The 17,115-nt window shown below is 41.1% G+C and overlaps 1 protein-coding gene across 17 annotated transcripts in view; it reads right to left on the bottom strand.

Annotated features, from left to right (window-relative positions):
* NRXN3 (neurexin 3) overlaps positions 1-17,115 on the bottom strand; it is a 1,534,305-nt gene that overhangs the window by 1,406,697 nt on the left and 110,493 nt on the right. For 16 of the 17 annotated variants that reach the window (XR_013959175.1, XR_013959176.1, XM_080644122.1 and 13 more), the window contains exon 4: positions 13,399-13,428. Coding sequence is in view for 14 of the 17 variants with exons in the window: in XM_080644122.1 (XP_080500248.1) it covers positions 13,399-13,428 (30 nt within the window). In the remaining 3 variants the exon portion in view is untranslated. Of the gene's footprint in view, positions 1-10,478; positions 10,487-13,398; positions 13,429-17,115 lie in introns of those variants that run through there. The other variant, XM_080644117.1, reaches the window with a different exon arrangement.

Here is a 17,115-nt window from a genome sequence, read left to right on the forward strand (position 1 = left end):
CTATCCAGTTCTCCAAATGACTTTGACACTTGAGAGCCCTTGTGATCAAAACAGTCTGAAGGAAGGCTGTTTTGTAACAATTTAAGAACTGATTTTATGGCTGACCGACATCCCCCAAAGGTGCCTAATAAAAGGGCACTACATTTAAACCATCAGACAAATTTGTGTTTGAAAGAAAACGAAAACATTAGCTTACAGACAAATATTTCTTACTTGAGAAAAAAATGAATTTTCCTTTTTAGTAAAAAAAAAAAAAATGTAAATAAAATTACTAAACTATTCTTAAAGGAAGTAGAGAAACTATTAAGCAACAGTTTGAAAATCAGTCCCAAGTAAATTTCTTCACAGGCATCCCCTCTTATAAATTGTCAACATGGGACAGTAAAAATTTTAAAAACTGGGTGTAAAAGCTTTTTCAGGTCCATGGATGTCACCATCTTACTTCAGCCAAGACAAGGCAGGGGACAGCAGTCCAGAAGTGATACAGAGCATTATCTGATCCTGAAAGTCAGTGGAACTGACTGACAATTTCAAAGCTGGGGTTGAATCAGTTTCTCGGGGCAGTCAGGTTATTTAAGAGACAACCTTGTTTCAAATGCTTGAACTCTGGTATTTCCAGAACTCTGATACTTCCAGAATCTTTCCATAATGATCTCAGCAGCCTGTAACAAATGCTATTCTCCCCGTGAAGATGACTGAGGCAACTTCGTTGCATCTTAGAGGCAACTTGGTGGGAGGGGAAAGAAAGGAGCATTAGAAGGTTTGGGTCCAACACCAATATCGCTATGAATTATCAGTGTAGCAATAAACACTGCACTTATGCACCCTCATAGGTTTTGTCATCCACAAAGTTACTGTGGGAGGGACTAAAGCAGGGGTGGGAACCTTTCTTCTGCCAAGAGCCATTTGGGTATTTACAACATCATTCTCGGGCCTCAAAATTATCAACTAAAAAATTAACCTGCTCTATTTGGTCAAACATTGAATTAACTCACCCCTAATGCCTTGGCAGGGCCAGGCCAAATGATTTTGTAGGCCTTATACTGCCCACGGGCTGGACATTCCCCACCCCTGGACTGATAGAATTCTAAGTTCTCTTTGAACTCTTAAATTATATACTTCTAAGGTTTGGGGAAGCAAATCAGCACTTTTTAAAACGGAACTCTGAGTTCAATATTTGTGTTGTCTGCATGGCTCATATAGTTTCATCAAGTAAAATAAAAAAAATCCCAGAGCTCTTTGTGCACACAAAAAGAGCAAAGACATCCATCAAAGACCTATAGAACAAACAGGTTTTATCAGGATTACTTTTGGTTATTGTGGGAGGCTCTGAGGGAAGAGGCCAATTGTTCCCTCTTGCAATGGAGGTGCCTAAAGCCTTTCTACTCAAAGTATAATGGGATTTCCGGCAGGCTTGGGCTGTCAGTGTTACTGAACTCCACTAAGTTATTGGCTCAGTGAGTCCTAGTGCCCATTCAACAAGCATGTACTGAGCCATTTCCACTCTGAGGCAGGCACTGTTATAGGCACTGGGGATACCATGGTGAATAACACAGATGTCGCCCGTGATTTTACGGACCTTATATTCTCATGGACCACTAATTCTTCAGCGTCGTATTGTGCCGTTTTAATTTGCACAGCACATTCACCAGCATGATATCAATTATTGCCCAGACAAACCTACCATGTAGGCATTTTACTAGTACAGGTAAAAGACATGGGAAGCCAAAAGGGTTACTTTGTTCGAAGTTCCCAGACCTCTGGTAATATTGACAAGATGTATTTGTGATGATGATAACTAATGTTTCTTTATAGTAGATCCAAGTTCTAGCATGAGCTTTCCAGTCTCAATGGTTCCTCCCAGTAGCCCTGCGTAGTGGGTAGAATTACTGTTCCCATTTTACTTTCTAGGATAATGAGGCTGAACAAGGTTACAATGCTTGCAAGTGTCAGGCACTAATATCAGTGCTTCCATCCACCATGCTCCCTGAACGACCTCTTCTGGCATTTATCTCTGCGCTCTAATTATTCCCCAACTCTGACCCTGCATTTGAGTAATTCACACCTGGGTATCTGGTTTTCCAGGCTCCATTGCCACATGCATCAATTCCTTTAGAACTCGGAACCTCACCCCTAACAATTCTGGCCAAGGCCTTTGTAAATGACCGTTATTGGTCACTTGGGAAAATGAGGGAGAGTATGGCTGGCTCAGCAAACTACATCTCCAGAGACCAGATTAATAGCCCCAAGCAAATGGTCTACTACAGATGGATCAATGGCCACCACTTCATACTGAACGAACAGCACATAAATAGGACAAAGTCCTCGGCCTTGGAAAGAGAGAGCCCACAAAATCCTCAGCTGAGCCAATGATTTCTAAACAAAGCACAAGTAATTCTTTCCAGGAGGAATTTATTTCACCTACATGTTTACTGTCCGGAAGAAAAGCCAGTGAGAGCCGAACCCCAGGAGCGATAGAATGAATGCCCTTAGGCAGACAGTGGAGGAGTGATCACAATGGCTGCTCCCAAATTCTAAGCAAATAAGACTTAAATTCCTAGTGCTTTTCTCATCTTCATCTGAGATCAGCTGAGATCAGCTCTTCCTAGAGTTCCACAGGCCATTTTCCCAAGCATTGCTTGCATACACTCTATGGGATATCCGTTTAAGTACTTAGGTAATACAAACTGGAAGTGTTTCAACAAGAGTAGTGTCTTTAAAACTGCAGTTCCTTTAACATCTGTGTTACGCATTTTACCAGGAAGCAGTAATTTCCCCATTGAAATTAACCCATCTAAAAAACTACTCCCAATCAACACAGAAAATGTAATTAAAAGGATTCTTGAGTGAAGGCAATCCAAAAGCCTCTTTCAAATTCTACAGACATTACAACTTATATTGGACTTGGAGAAGACTTCAGAATTATCTTGTCCAAAATCTCTCAACTGAACACTAGTTTTAATTCCAGCTATTCTCATCCAAGATGTAAAGTACACACAAAAAAAAAAGCGGGGGGGGGGGGGGAAGGGGAGGAGGGTGTTTCACGTGAAATAAATTCGGGTAACTTTGAAAACTACATTTTCTTTCTTAGAGATTCATAATTTGCATTGTCATAACAAAGGATCTGAGCGGTCCTATGGTTTAAAAACCTGTTTAATTTGTTTTAAATGTGTGTTTTGAGGACTTACTTTACCCAGTACTTTTTTTTTCTTGAAACATTATTAGCATTTCTCAAAATTCATTCAGAAGACGGCAATCTGGCTGAACATGCTATATAATATCAGATTTTGAAAGATGACAAACTTCTCTAAATTCACCCTCATTTATATTTTTCCTTGGGGCCATTTTGAAACCAGATGATACATTAGTTTTAAAGCAATATAATATTAAAAACCTCTCCAGTTCCTCTAGACTTGAATAATAAGTAAATGGTTAGTATTTGAGTTCCACAGTCCTCCCATCAACTGCATAGCACACAAGATAGGACATTGGACTACAAAACTCACATTATCAATTTCAGGTTCAGAGATACCACCAAAAATTGGAGAATGTGTTTTTCAATGCATGTTTTAAGCCATTTAGTAACTCTTAACAGCAACATCAAGGAGCAACTGATCACAGTAGCAACACTAAGTTCAGTTTAAATATTTCAAGAAAATGGGTCCAGAGCTTTTCCTACCTTTGTTGTTTGATACACATTGTATCTTGTCCTGGGAGAAGTGTAATGCACACACACATACACACCAGTATTTGAGGTTTTTCATTTATTTTTGGATAGCATCAAGACCAAGTATTGACTCTCATTTCAGTAATAGATCTGCAGTCATTTGCAAGGCAGAGTCATTAGCTTATCTTTAAGTAAATATTTTGATTGTCAGTTTGCTCATTGCAAACAAGGTTCTTTTCCCAACACCCACTCCTGATGCAGCCAAGCCCATGTGCACATCCCTCATTTAATAATCTGTGTCTGTGCTAAAATATAAAATCATCCCAAGGAAGTCAAAGTACAGGGGAAAAGCAGGCTTTCACCTAAAAGGGCTCCACAACACAGGACCCGGTTCTCTTCCAGCCCTGGGGTCTTTACTATGCTACATTACCATAAAGCCTAGGAAACGAGCTATTACACGCCCATCCCTCGTAACCGCCATCACAGAAAATAACACACTCACAAAACAGCATTAATTGTCCAAATTAGCAACCATTTCAAAGGCAGCTGTTCTTTCCCTCTTAAATAGGTTCCAAATTTCAAATCTTCTCCCTGTATTGATCTATTGCTCTTAAACACACACACACACACACACACACACACACACAGAGGATCCGAAGCCAAATGAATTTTTTAAATTTTCCTATATTCAAAAAATCCACACACAAAAAAACCCACTGTTTACTAAGCAACATGTTCCACCCCAATACTTGCTGTCATTGTTAAAATCGGCTGGAACGCTTCCAACCTGCACAGAAGCACTTGTCACAGCTCCAGGTGAAAGGGCTCTGTTTTTTATGGCGTGTGGTGAAAAAGAGCAGTATCTCTTTAAGAGTCAACAGTAAATTAACTTGCCCAAAAGAGTGAAATAATTAGCAGTTTAGTAGCTTATTAAAAGGATGGCAAAGGCCAAGCTGCCATCTGGGATCTCCAGTTTCTTGTGATTGTTATTATGTCAAGATGTGGAAGTTGCATTAGCTTTCATGTCACCACGCCTGCCCTTATTTTGCATGTAAATTTTAATGAAAGATGCGGCACTTTCAAAATCAGACGTCCATCAGAAAGTGTTATTAGTCTGGCTTTTTACAAAGCATATGGTCTTTTCTACTTCTGCTATTCTACTTGCCACTAAATGCCTTAGGAAAAAAAAGAGAAAAAGCCAATGATATCAATTAGGTATTCTCTTTGTGCAGAGGGAAACCTGAACATCTTCAAAAACAGGGCCAAGCTACACTGCACCAAAGGGCAAAATTTTTGCCTCTATGTACACACATAGGACCCTACAATGCTTCTGTCTCTCTTGAAGTTAATCCTAGCACTGAAAATGAAACTGATCTGGTGTCTGCCTGCTGATTACTACATGGATACACACCATTTTGTAGGGAGTGGGAAGAATAAATGTATTTATTAAAAATAAATGACAGAAAGGGGCATGGCAATACCTCATGGGGTGATGGGTACACTGCATACCTCAATCTGTATGTATGGGTGTATATAGGTTACAAATCTTTAAGCTGCCCGCTTATGTGTGTGGATTTCATACACTTTACACAGTGTGTGTTAGCCCTCAATAAACAAACAAATAAATGAACAAATAAATGAAAACTTCCCTGCATGTTCACACACAAAGCATATTCTCTTTTCCGATTTGAGAATTGAAAGGGTGAGTGATTTGACTAATTGAATTATTACCTGATAGTTTCTCTTTAAAATAAATTAATACAATTAATTTTAAAACTGCATACATACTAATAAGTTGAAAACAGAACTTAGCTGAGACGTTAGAAGGAGAGGTGGCTAGTGCTATTTGAAAGCTATTGCTAGACTCCTATGAACTGTCAGCAAGGTACTAGAAGGCCGGTTCATCATGGCCTGGTCAGCCTGTGTCCTGAACACCTAGCGCTTGGCTCTCCGTCAATATTTGTTCAGTGCCGAATAAACATTGCTTTCTAATGTGAAAGCCAATGGTCCGCTGAATTCAGATGCATATCACCCCAGAATGTATTATTTACAGGACACTACAGATGGAAGCCACATGTAAAAACATACTCAACCAGTGTAAACTTATAAATATGTATTTGAACAAACTGTACCTATACCCAGATACACATCCACTGTCCTGGGTACCTGAGAAGCAGACCATGGTGTAAACAAGCCTCAGCACATAAGGAAATACACTTGGCTTGTTCTCCTAGTAAATACTTTTCCACCATGCTAATGTTTTCAATTCTTTATAAATGGGATGTGTCATAAGGATAATACAATTTAATCCAAAACATCCTTTACCTGTAGGTGCTATCAAAATTTATATGTGTACATAGAAATCTACAGTTGAAAAGTATAGCTCCTGTAAGAGTCTGTGCAAGTAGATCACTATTCACCCTTGAGAAGAAAGTATATATATATATATATATATATATATATATATATATATATATATATATAAAATCTGTGTGTAATTAATAAATCCAAATGAAAATTGCGTTGGAGATAAATATGATGCTTAGAAATCTGAGAAATGCTTTCCTTTATGTATTGTCAACTAGAATTTAATTGAAACATCCATTGATTCATAGTACATTTTATTAATAAATCTACTCTTCACATTCACACATTTTTTTAAAAAAATGTTCTAAGAAACAACTGTTCTAAAAAACATGTCTTTGGTGTCCAATAAAAATTTCTAAACAAGGAAAAGGAGAAAGAGCACTTTTCATATTTTTAAAGCACCGTTTTAGAAACATCACTGTCAGAAACACCGAGTTGCTAAAATCGGGCAATTATACTTACGTTTAAAATAAATCTATTTTTCCCCTGCAGACTTTCAAAACATTAGAAGGAGGGGGGGAAAAAAGATAGAAAACAGGCCTCTTTAAAAAACAAAGTGAATTTATTCATTGTCAAGAGGACAAATCAGTGGTGGGTGAAAAACAGATGAGGCAAGAGATGGAGATGTAATATTGCCCCTATTTCATTATAATTGGATATTTATAGAGCACAGATGAGTTTATTTTCATAATTAGTAACTGGCATTGCCTTTACTAATTTGCATAAATAGTTGGCTATCAAAGCAGTAAGTTATTTGCAGGGCTCTCGAGTCCGAGCAGGGACAAGAGAGGGTTCAACTCCTCATATCAACTTTTTAAATGTCATTACCAGCAAAATACAGTCTACATGAAATCATGTTCAAGTTCATGTAGCTTGATTATCTCTTTCCCATATGGCCAATGTTGACTAGTTCAGTATTGGACAGCCAAAAGTCAAATCCACATGGGGAAAACTATAATAAATAAATCAGAAGGGGTTTCTAAATTCTGAAGGATTAAAGGAGATCTCAGGTTCAACACTAACTAGTCCAGTAAATATAGAGTTCTGTAGAGCAAAAGAAAAAAGAATTAAATACCCCCAGCCACCCTTACTACTCAAAAATCGTGCCAGTTCTTGGCAATTGTTGTTAGTTACTTCTCTTGCTGGTCATTCTCAACATTCTCATACCTTCCATTGCTTTACAAAACTTTCACCCAACACATGGATCGGGCTCCCTGGCATTAATGCCAAAGACAGGACAGATTCCTGGTGCCCTGACCACTGCTATGAGCAAAGAGAAAATTAATCAAGTATGCGCCAGCGACTACCTCCCACTATTGACATTCAGCCAGAAATCTTGGAGGAATATTTTACATCGCCCTTCTCAAGCCGAAGGGCAAAAACTTGTGGTTCATGGGCCAAACCATTTGTGGGTGTGTGTGTGTGTGTGTGTGCTTTGTGTGTGCATTTATGTGCGCATGTGTGTATTTATATATTCATACAGAGACAGAAAGATGCCATGAGCTGACATTTTTATTTTTAAAATCCAATTCTGGGCTTCTCTTGAGGACCTGGTGACACTGGGCATGCATTCTTTCATGGCAGCAATCAGCTGGAGCAGAGTAGAGGCTGCTGCTGCCTTTGACAGGCTTTCTGATGTCCACTTTGCCACAGTTCCCACTACTCCCTATTGTTTCTCTTACACTAGGATTTTTCTTAGGATGGTATCTGCTTCTTGATGATACCTATTAGGCCCCTGAAGACATTTGAGTCTTCAACAACTACTCCAAGTTCAGTTTCAAGAGAAATTATTTGGTAACCCAACCCAGAATGGGCAATCCCCAAATTAACAAGAAAAGGGGCAGGGAGGTCAAAACACACTCTAGACACCTAAAAATAGGCTGAAAAAAAAATCAGATAAAAAAAAAAGCTGACCACAGCTGGCTGCTGAATAATTCCTTTGGTCAGCCACTTGTGGTAAAGCCACATTTGTTTTTGGCTCAATGCAACCCAATGGTCTTGTCAATGTGGTGCTTATCATTGTAGCCTAAATATGCTGTGAATTTCACAATTCTTCCCAATGCAAGTTTACTGCTTCATAATAGCTTTAAACAATGACAGAATCTGAGGCACTCTTTTCTCTGACAAGCTGCTAAGAATAAATCCAAAGACATTTCCTACTTTTATTCTGGGGTAATCAGCAACCATTTCTCTCTGTCACTCGTACACACAGGCCAAGGGAGGCCTGGATGGAAGAGGGGACTGGAGGCAGAACATATGGCCTCACTCTATGACCCCTGGGGGCTCCTTTGCTCAGTTGGTTGGGGTGATAAGGGAAGCAGCAAAAGGCAGAGGTTGGTATACAACTCTGGACAAAGTACTGATCTAAGGGCGGTGTGGGTGACAGAGATGGCCAAGACTCAGCCTCTGTCCTTTAGGGAGGTGGGGGTGACTGAAACACATGAATAATTCTGTTTCAAGGCAGCTTGGCATAGGTACTTTATAACAGAAGCACAAAGTCTGGTGGGCATAGGAGGCTTGGGTCTTAAAGGATGACCCAAGGTCGTCCCTGGGTCCAAGAGAGGCCATATAGTGTGGTTAGGGGCTCAGATTCTGGGTTTCTTTTCCACTTATTAGCTTTCTGACTTCAGTTATTAACCTCTCTCTGCCTTGTTCTACTTATCCATAAAGCAAGGCTAATGCCATCACCTGCCTCATAAAATGGTTGTAAGGATTCAGTGTGACAAGGCACCTAAGCACATGGCACAATGAACGGCACATGGGAAATACTCAGGGTCAGCAACAGTGGCCAGAGAAAGTAAATAAGATCCCCATGTGCAAAGCCTAAAACCACGAAACACATCTATCTTATGGGATTTTTTAGGTGATTAAAGAAATAAAAGGAGAGAGATGGGGGGAGTGCGGGGAGGAGGAAGGGGTGTGGTCTCAGAGAAGCCATGGGAGGAGGAACAGGTGACACAGCTCCATGAGCTTCAGAAAGGTTGAGTCCTGGGCAAATGAGGTTGCTTTGCCTATGAGGACATCCTGGCAGCCTCGGGTTGAGCAGAGTAGAGAAGTGGAGGTTACAGCCAGATGTACCCTTTCAATCATTATTGCTCTTCCTCATCCCCCTTTCTCACCTCCTTTCAAAAGGTACCAAGCTCAAGCTGGGGCAAGGGTCCCCACAACAGATTTCTGAGAATGAACCCAGCCATGATTCACATAAAAAGAGCAGTCAGTCAACTAACCCAAAGTGAAAGGACTGAGCTGCTTCTGAGGTAACCATACGTAACTTTAAAAAAGTCCACAAAAGCAGGAAACTCAAATAAGAGATGGGCAGTCCACAGACTAGTCATTAAATCAGCATGTTCAATAACCTGTCAACCTCTCTTTCTTCAACATCCTCATGCCAGAATTCCCATTTCCTACTTCTCTTATCAGCCAATCTCGGCAGAAAGCAGGAGCACCCAGCTTCGCAGACATGGGGGCTGCAGAGTTGGGCAGGAAGAGGGGCGAACCAATGCAGATACATACTTATAATGTATCAATTAACTTCTCCCTTCACTCCTGAACAGCTAATCCAATTTGAGCTGGCAATCCAGGTGCTCTAGGCTCAGGTCTCTGACAGTTTTGATTAAGAATGGATGAGTGAGCCGTGCTACCCAAGGTAGGAAGTGCTGAAAGGGCATTGGAGCAGCCCGCCTGCTCAGTGCCTCTCCTTTCTCCCCCATCACACACACACACACACACACACACACACACACACACACACACACACGCCACCTACCTTGCAAAAGGTGGGCTCTGTGAGTTCAAATCCAGTATTATCTCTTTCTCCTTACGATGCATTGCCTCTCATGTGTTCTTCTACAATCTCAGTTCCACCAATCTTAGCCCATCACCCCCATCAGTAAATTTCCACTCCTCAAAATACAGGCAAAAAATAAGTATCCCCGGATTTTACATTAGATAATATTTCAAGCTATTCACCAACCCACTTCCCTTTCTTATGTAGCATCCTTCCCTCACTGATGTTATCCCCAAATTCAGCAGTAATGGAAACAATGGTACATCATTTCACGTCTCCCTATTTCCTCCATTACGTTTATTGGGAGGGATTAATAGAATATCCTGCATTAAGTAGACTATGTCTTCCTCACACTGCACAACCACTTTCAGAGTTCCCTATTCCTTCGAGAACCAGGATGCCATAATGGATATGGCTCCTGGATTTAGCAGGAATTGGGCCAACTGAAGTGCAACCATCAACATGAAGTGCACTGAAGGGAAATTATAGCACTGGCTTTGGTTTTTTTGTTTGTTTTGTTTTGTTTTTTAGTTGTTGTTAAAAGCACTAAGTTATCATCTGGACAGTATTCATCAGAATCAACAATTCCCCTTAGATACATGAATATTTCAGAAGGCAGATTGATTATTATAATGATAAAAATAAAATGATCACTACCTTTACTTCTACCTACAGAAATGAAGTGGAAGGTCCAATTAAGTAGAGGAAGCATGGTATCCACCATGGAGGAGGCAAGAGAGAGAAAGAGAGAGAGCAGGGAGAGTAAAACATCAGGACACTGCAAACAACACAAAGAAATGTAACACACATAACAAAACCCCACAACAGTAACAGCAACAGCACAACAACATTCTGAGAAGGCAGCACAAAACAAATCCACAATGTGAAGCTTAAACAAGCCATAACAGTGGGACCTGCTTCCATCTGCGGCATGTTTAAGCTTTCTCCCATTAGTATCCCTTGTCCCATCCTTGGAAACAGGAACATGTTTGCATGCACAAGCACTGCACAGCCACATGTATGTGAAATCGCACACAATTAACCAATCTAAAATTGGCTAGGGAAAGTCTCAGAGAAGCTGAGTTCTGCTGTATTTTCCCAACATTAACAGGAACCATGAGGATCAAGAGTGTAACATACATGTATGGAGGTTGCATACACAACGTATGTCAGTATTTCCACACATATTTATGTACATCAAAAACAAAGTCTGGAGATTCCAAGGGTACCATACAGAAATCTCTTTCATGTTGAAGGGATAAGGGCAAGGACAAGGAAAGGAGTTTTGGTGGGAAGTAGAATTGGCTTCTTAGTTAACCATCACAGGGCGAGCACAGACAAGAGACTGGGAAATGGGGGAAAAAATGAAAGGAGAAAGAAAGTAGTTAAAAGATCTTCTAAAAAGCAGATTAAACTGCCAAATTGTAACTTAAAATCTCAGTGGCACTGCCCACCCAGAAGAATTCTGCTTCCTTTCGTGAAAAACTTTCTAAAGAGGAATTCACAATATGCGTGTCTATCACTATTTTACTGCCTAAAGACTCTTTTTCTAGAAGATACCTGACTTAACCCCCAGACTATGTACACATGGGTGTGCCTGAGTTCTTTACTCATGCACACATCAATCTGGCTGCCCAAGAGAAGCTCAGTAGTGAGTGGAAATCGAGCAAGGTTTGCAATAGAGGTTCTCCACATGCTTTTCATACCATCGTCGGGAGTTAGTCCTCCAAAATACTTGTGCTACCTTAGTGGGTCTGAAACAAGCCTGACTAAGGTTAAAGAAGTCCCCACCAGCCTATCCCATCTGCCTATACTCCATCCTATGGCATCAGTCATAAGATGCACTCAGACTCTAAGCCACTATGAAAGCTGGGAGGACCCCTAAAGGGCAGCTGGGATCACCTGTGAGAAAACGTAAAAGGGGTCTTCTCATCAGGACTCTGGGGGTCTGCTTTTTCTAGTGTAACTTATCAAAATTGGGCCAGAGGATTCCAGCAATTCATAGAGCTCAGATCCACCCACTTGGTAGAGTTGTGCTTAACTTTCTCAAACTGCCTGGCCACTAGGTCAACTTCAGTGCATCCCCCACTCATACCCATTTCATAGCGACCTGCTATTGGTAGGTAACTTTGCCTTATAGGCCGATAACGTCACCTACAAGAATAGAGAGGCTTCATCCCACCCTCTTCCAGAGCTCCATGTAACACCTGAAAATTCACATGACCTCCTCCCTCCAACTCTGCTCTTTGACACCTGCTCTATACCAGACAGTGTCTTCATTGAAAAGTTCGGAGCCCACATCATGGATCTTGGCTCAGGTCTGGAGGATGCACTTCTATTGGGAAAATGTGCTTCCTTCTCAACCTGCCTTATCATTTAGGATGCCCTTCGCTGCTTACCTCCGCAGCTACCTGGACACCATAAAATTTTTTTCTCAGCCCTGGGTGGTTCCTTGATCTGATCAGACTCCCCTTTGTGGCAGCACTATCTGATGGATCCAGTGTAAGGGAGTAGGGGTGGGAGGAGAGGTGGAGAAGCCCTTCAGTGCTGCCCCACCTTTGTCAAAAGATGAAGAAAAACAGAACAAGGAAACACCCTTCCTTCCCCTTTTCTTTGGTCCTCCAAAATGGGCACTGAGCCCCATGTGTATTTTGGGGAGAAAAAAAACAGGAGAGATTAAAGTACAGTCTTTCCGTGTCGGGGCAAGGCAGGTAGCCCAATCTTGCAATCATCCCAAGTCTCAGAAGGAACACAATAGTAGCAATTGAACAGCGAAGGAAAAGACAATTTTAAGTAGGTTTAGTTCTCAAATCCTGATTTAGGCTGATAATGTGGAAAATTTCTATTTAGGAGAAAAAGGCTTCATTCACAGCCCACCCTGTGCTTAGCTGAGCTGAATTTCCTGCACAGTTCATTCCCTGCATATTTGAATATTTTAGGTTGCAGATGCTGAATTCACAGATCTTTACATGCAGTTTTCTTCAGGGTGTATAATGAGTTAGAATCCTGCCACGAGGACATTAGCATGTTCTCTTGGTGGTTTTTGCTTTTTATACAAAACTGAAAACAGTCAACCCCCAAGGGCTGCCTTTCACCATGAGGGGCTGAAAGTCATTACAAAGGGCAGTAGGGATGGAGGGGAAGGCAGAAAGCAAACCTTCCTCAGAGTGGAATTCTGGGAGAAGCCCAGCTCCTCTCCCCTAACCCCAGCATGGGGCGTGGGGAGGAGCAGGAGGAAGTTAACCGCTCTGCTGCTCTGAAATTAGCTTCATTCACCCCCATTACCGACACCGTCATGCCTTGTTTCATGCTTCCCTCTCAGAGGCAGCCCTGCAGGGCCAGCGCCCCGATGACAAATGTGCAAAATGGCAAAGCCAAGGAGATGATGGGGGTGGGGAAACCACGATGCATCGGGAAAGGTGCCCCTATCACAAGGGGCTCTGACGCCAGCCTGGCCCGGGATGGAAGGAGCAGGCAGCAAATGGCCTGCAGCGATGATGAGGGTCCGAGCCACCAGCCAAAGGCACAAAGGCAAGCGATTGGGGCCGCTGTAGCACCACAAGCAAAACACACCTACCTTGTTCACTCATCATGAGATGGGAGAGGCCTTGAGGAAGAAGGGGAAAGGGGGAGTTGGAGAGGGGAAGAAGGAAAAAAGAAAGAAGACAAAGTTAGAATTCCGAATGCAATGCAATGCAATCTTCTCTTAATTCTTGAGTGGAGGGAGAGGTGGCACGCACACTTCAGAGCATGCAGAGGGACTAAGGCCCGCCTTCCCGCTGTGGGGCAGAAAGGCTGGCTCTGCAGCCTAAAACAGGCTTCCGTTTGCTGAGCTGCTCTGGGCCTCATCAGGAGAACTCCCACACTGCTTCCTGCCATAGGCAGGACCCGAGATAAATCTATTAACGCTGAGGTCCCTTGGCAAAGAGACTCCAGGCGCCAAGCAAAATAGGTTTCTTTCTTTTAAATTACTTTTAATAGTAATACATGGTCACTGTAGAAACTTTGGAAAATTCAGAAAAGAAAAAAATTAGTTATAATCTCACCGTCCAGAGATAACCATCCAACTTTTTTTCATTTGAGATACAGTATTCTTTTCTATAAAAACTGAACACACCAAATGAGTTCCTGCTTGCAAGAGCTGCAGAGACAACAGGACACAATGTTCTGATGTCCCCTATTGCCCTCTTCTTAGCTCAGGGACAACCACACCCTCCTCTGCTTCTCCACCACCATCTTCTCCTGGAAAGTCCCTCACCCTTGATCAGGGAGATCCAGGCCAGCACTGAATGGGTTAAAGAGGAAACCACAATCCCCATACACAAAGAGCACAACCTCTGGCTATGCTCTCATGGAAGTCAAACAGGGTTATTCAGAGCTCATTACTTCAAGGGAAGTATAAGCTCTGATAAGTCTATTACAAGAAAAGATTTCCAACCAATAAGCAACTGTACCAGTTAGTTGCTCTTCCATGGCTTTTATTATTACTGGAGGTATTTGACAAAATCCAGGTCACCCAGAGAACCTTTACCCAGAGTGAAATTTAGGGATATATGGGTTAATAAAGGAGAAAAATCTCTGAAGTATGGAAATCTCTAAATGTTTTTAGAGATTACTAGCAATTTAGAATAGTAATCAGAGGCAAAATATAGGTCAAGCAACTAACTGGCTTTTTAAAGATCAATGGTATATTAAATATATAGATGGATACATATGCCATAAATGTCATGGAGTCTATTTTTTAAATAAATTTTATTAAACTATAACCATATTTTAAATGCATATTTCTGGCATTCATTTCTCTAGCCCTAGGATTAATATCCATGAAAGAATGGAATCATGCCAAAGCAAGTCATTCTCATGATTTGTTTTGTTTGTAAAAAATTAATTTTTGGTCTTTTATTTGGAGGGGATAAAAGAGAGAGAGAACAACGGGCCCTAGATTTGGCTAAGGGAAACTTTGACAGAAGTCACCATTTCAAAAATGCCTGCTATTTCTGGACCCAGCCATCGCCTTCAGCATCCAAACCAAGAGCACTAAGGGGGAGGGTCTGGGAAAGGCAGGTGGAGTATGTAGAAAGGTGAAGGAGAACAGAATAGGTATGTGAATTCAGTAGGTAACTATTCACAGGAGGGTTGTAAACTTTGAGAAATGAAAATAAGGAAGATTCAAGGAGATACCTAAGAGTAAAACAGAGAGTTAAAAATGTAAGAAGAATAATACTGTATTATAGACTTGAAACTTAAATGTTCTCACCACAAAAAGAAATCATAATTATGGGATGGGATGGAGGTGTTAGCTAATGCTATTGTGGTAATCAGTTTGCAATTTATAAATGTATGAAATCAGCATGTATACCTTAAACTTACATGGTGTAATATGTTAATTTTATCTCAGTAAAGCTGGGAGATTAATATTCTTTTATGAAAGTAAAACATTTTGTACCTGTGAGTAAAGATGATTGGCAGCTGGGAGAAGGAGTGAGTAGAAGAGAGGTGGTGGATTAGTCTTTATCTGACCCAAATAGATATTTCAAAAATTTACCAAATGAAGAGTAAGCAGGACACTTGGTAGTCAGAGAGTATTCAAAGCCCTGAAGAAGCTCCTACAGTGGGGCCCCATTTATGGGCTACAAATGTGTTTCTTTAAAGTAGTATTTCCCAAAGTGTATTTTACTGGCCACCTTCATCAATCACATGGGGATGCTTATTAACAGTAAAGATCTGGGCCTCACCCCAAACCTAATGAATCAAAATCTTGGGGAGGAGGTGGTGAAAAGACCGAATGTGAAATGGGTTGCCCAAGTGATTGCCATGCTTACTAGAACTTGAGAGCTACCCCTTGAAGTGGCATATAATTCAAATTTTGTTAAAGTAAATTGTATGATAAATGCAGTATTGAATAAAGAGGCATTGGATATTTAATGGAACCCTGCAGTGAATCCTTTTGCAAAAGGAAGAATCCTTTTAAAATGCAAATAACCCACCACCTGTGTCTTTAAAATTCAAATATGTACTTAGCAGGTTTTATTAAGCTACATATGTAGTGGCAGCATTGCAATTGGGATCAATTGTTCATATTCTTCAACTTATAAAAATCTTAAATAGAAATATTCGGCCAAGAATGTAGATCAGGGATCCTGATGTCAAAACTCTGGTGTTGCAGGCAATAAAGCAAAAAAGAACATGAAGAGGAATATGCAACAGGAATATATGGGAAACAGCATGAGGGAGCAAGAAACTAACCATAACACAGCTTGAATTTTATTTTGCTTTTTGAGAAGGGAATTTCATTCCACTTTCAAGAGTTTTTACATCAGTATCATCTCATATGACAAACCTATCCTCATAGCTGTGGAGTTAAGAACTGGAAACCAAGAATTCTAGAGACTCTAGGTCTTTTCTAAAATTCTTTTGCTAGCCCCTTTCTATCCCAAAACACTTTAAAAAAAATAATTGCAAAAAAATTAGAAAGCAACTGAAGTATCTTCTATCTAGATGTCATACCCTAGCTCAGTGGTCGGCAAACTGCGGCTTGCGAGCCACATGCGGCTCTTTGGCCCCTTGAGTGTGGCTATTCCACAAAATACCACGTGCGGGCACGCATGTACAATGCGATTGAAACTTCGTGGCCCATGCGCAGAAGTCGGTTTTTGGCTCTCAAAAGAAATTTCAGTCGTGTACTGTTGATATTTGGCTCTGTTGACTAATGAGTTTGCCGACCACTGCCCTAGCTGGATTTAGGGGCCGGCCATTCTGGATCTCAAGGTGTCTGCTATTTTTTACCCTTCCCCTCACTCTTTCCAGAGCTATATTCCACCCCTCTGTGTCTGTCTATTTGTGTGGTACACAGGTTCTCAGGGTATATATAAGAACAAGAGGAGGAAAAGCTAACCAGTAGGTAAGACATACAAAGTTGAAATTGCCTTAGAACAGACTGTAAATCATATGTAAAGTTTATGCAAAATATACCTATGGCCCTCTAAATTGCATGCTATCCTTTGGGAAAATCCCCATGTAGCTAGTTGCTTTTGCAGCTTAGGAGAATGGAAATGGCTATGAAAGCAAAGCCGTTTGTAAGCGGCTGTGGCCATCATGAAGCCTGTCATGGGAATGACTAATGCAGAGAATAGGAGCCATTTACTGAAACAGGAAAGAGGAAGATGCAATGTTCAGGGACCAAGCCAGAAGGTGAAGGCCTTCATCATGTAAGCTAATACTGTCTCCCCCTCAAACCTATACTAATCCCATCCACCTCAGATAATTTTCAATCCATCCTTCCTTCACTCTGGCT

The sequence above is a fragment of the Plecotus auritus genome, assembly GCF_963455305.1.
Source record: "Plecotus auritus genome assembly, chromosome: 1".
NCBI lineage: Eukaryota > Metazoa > Chordata > Mammalia > Chiroptera > Vespertilionidae > Plecotus > Plecotus auritus.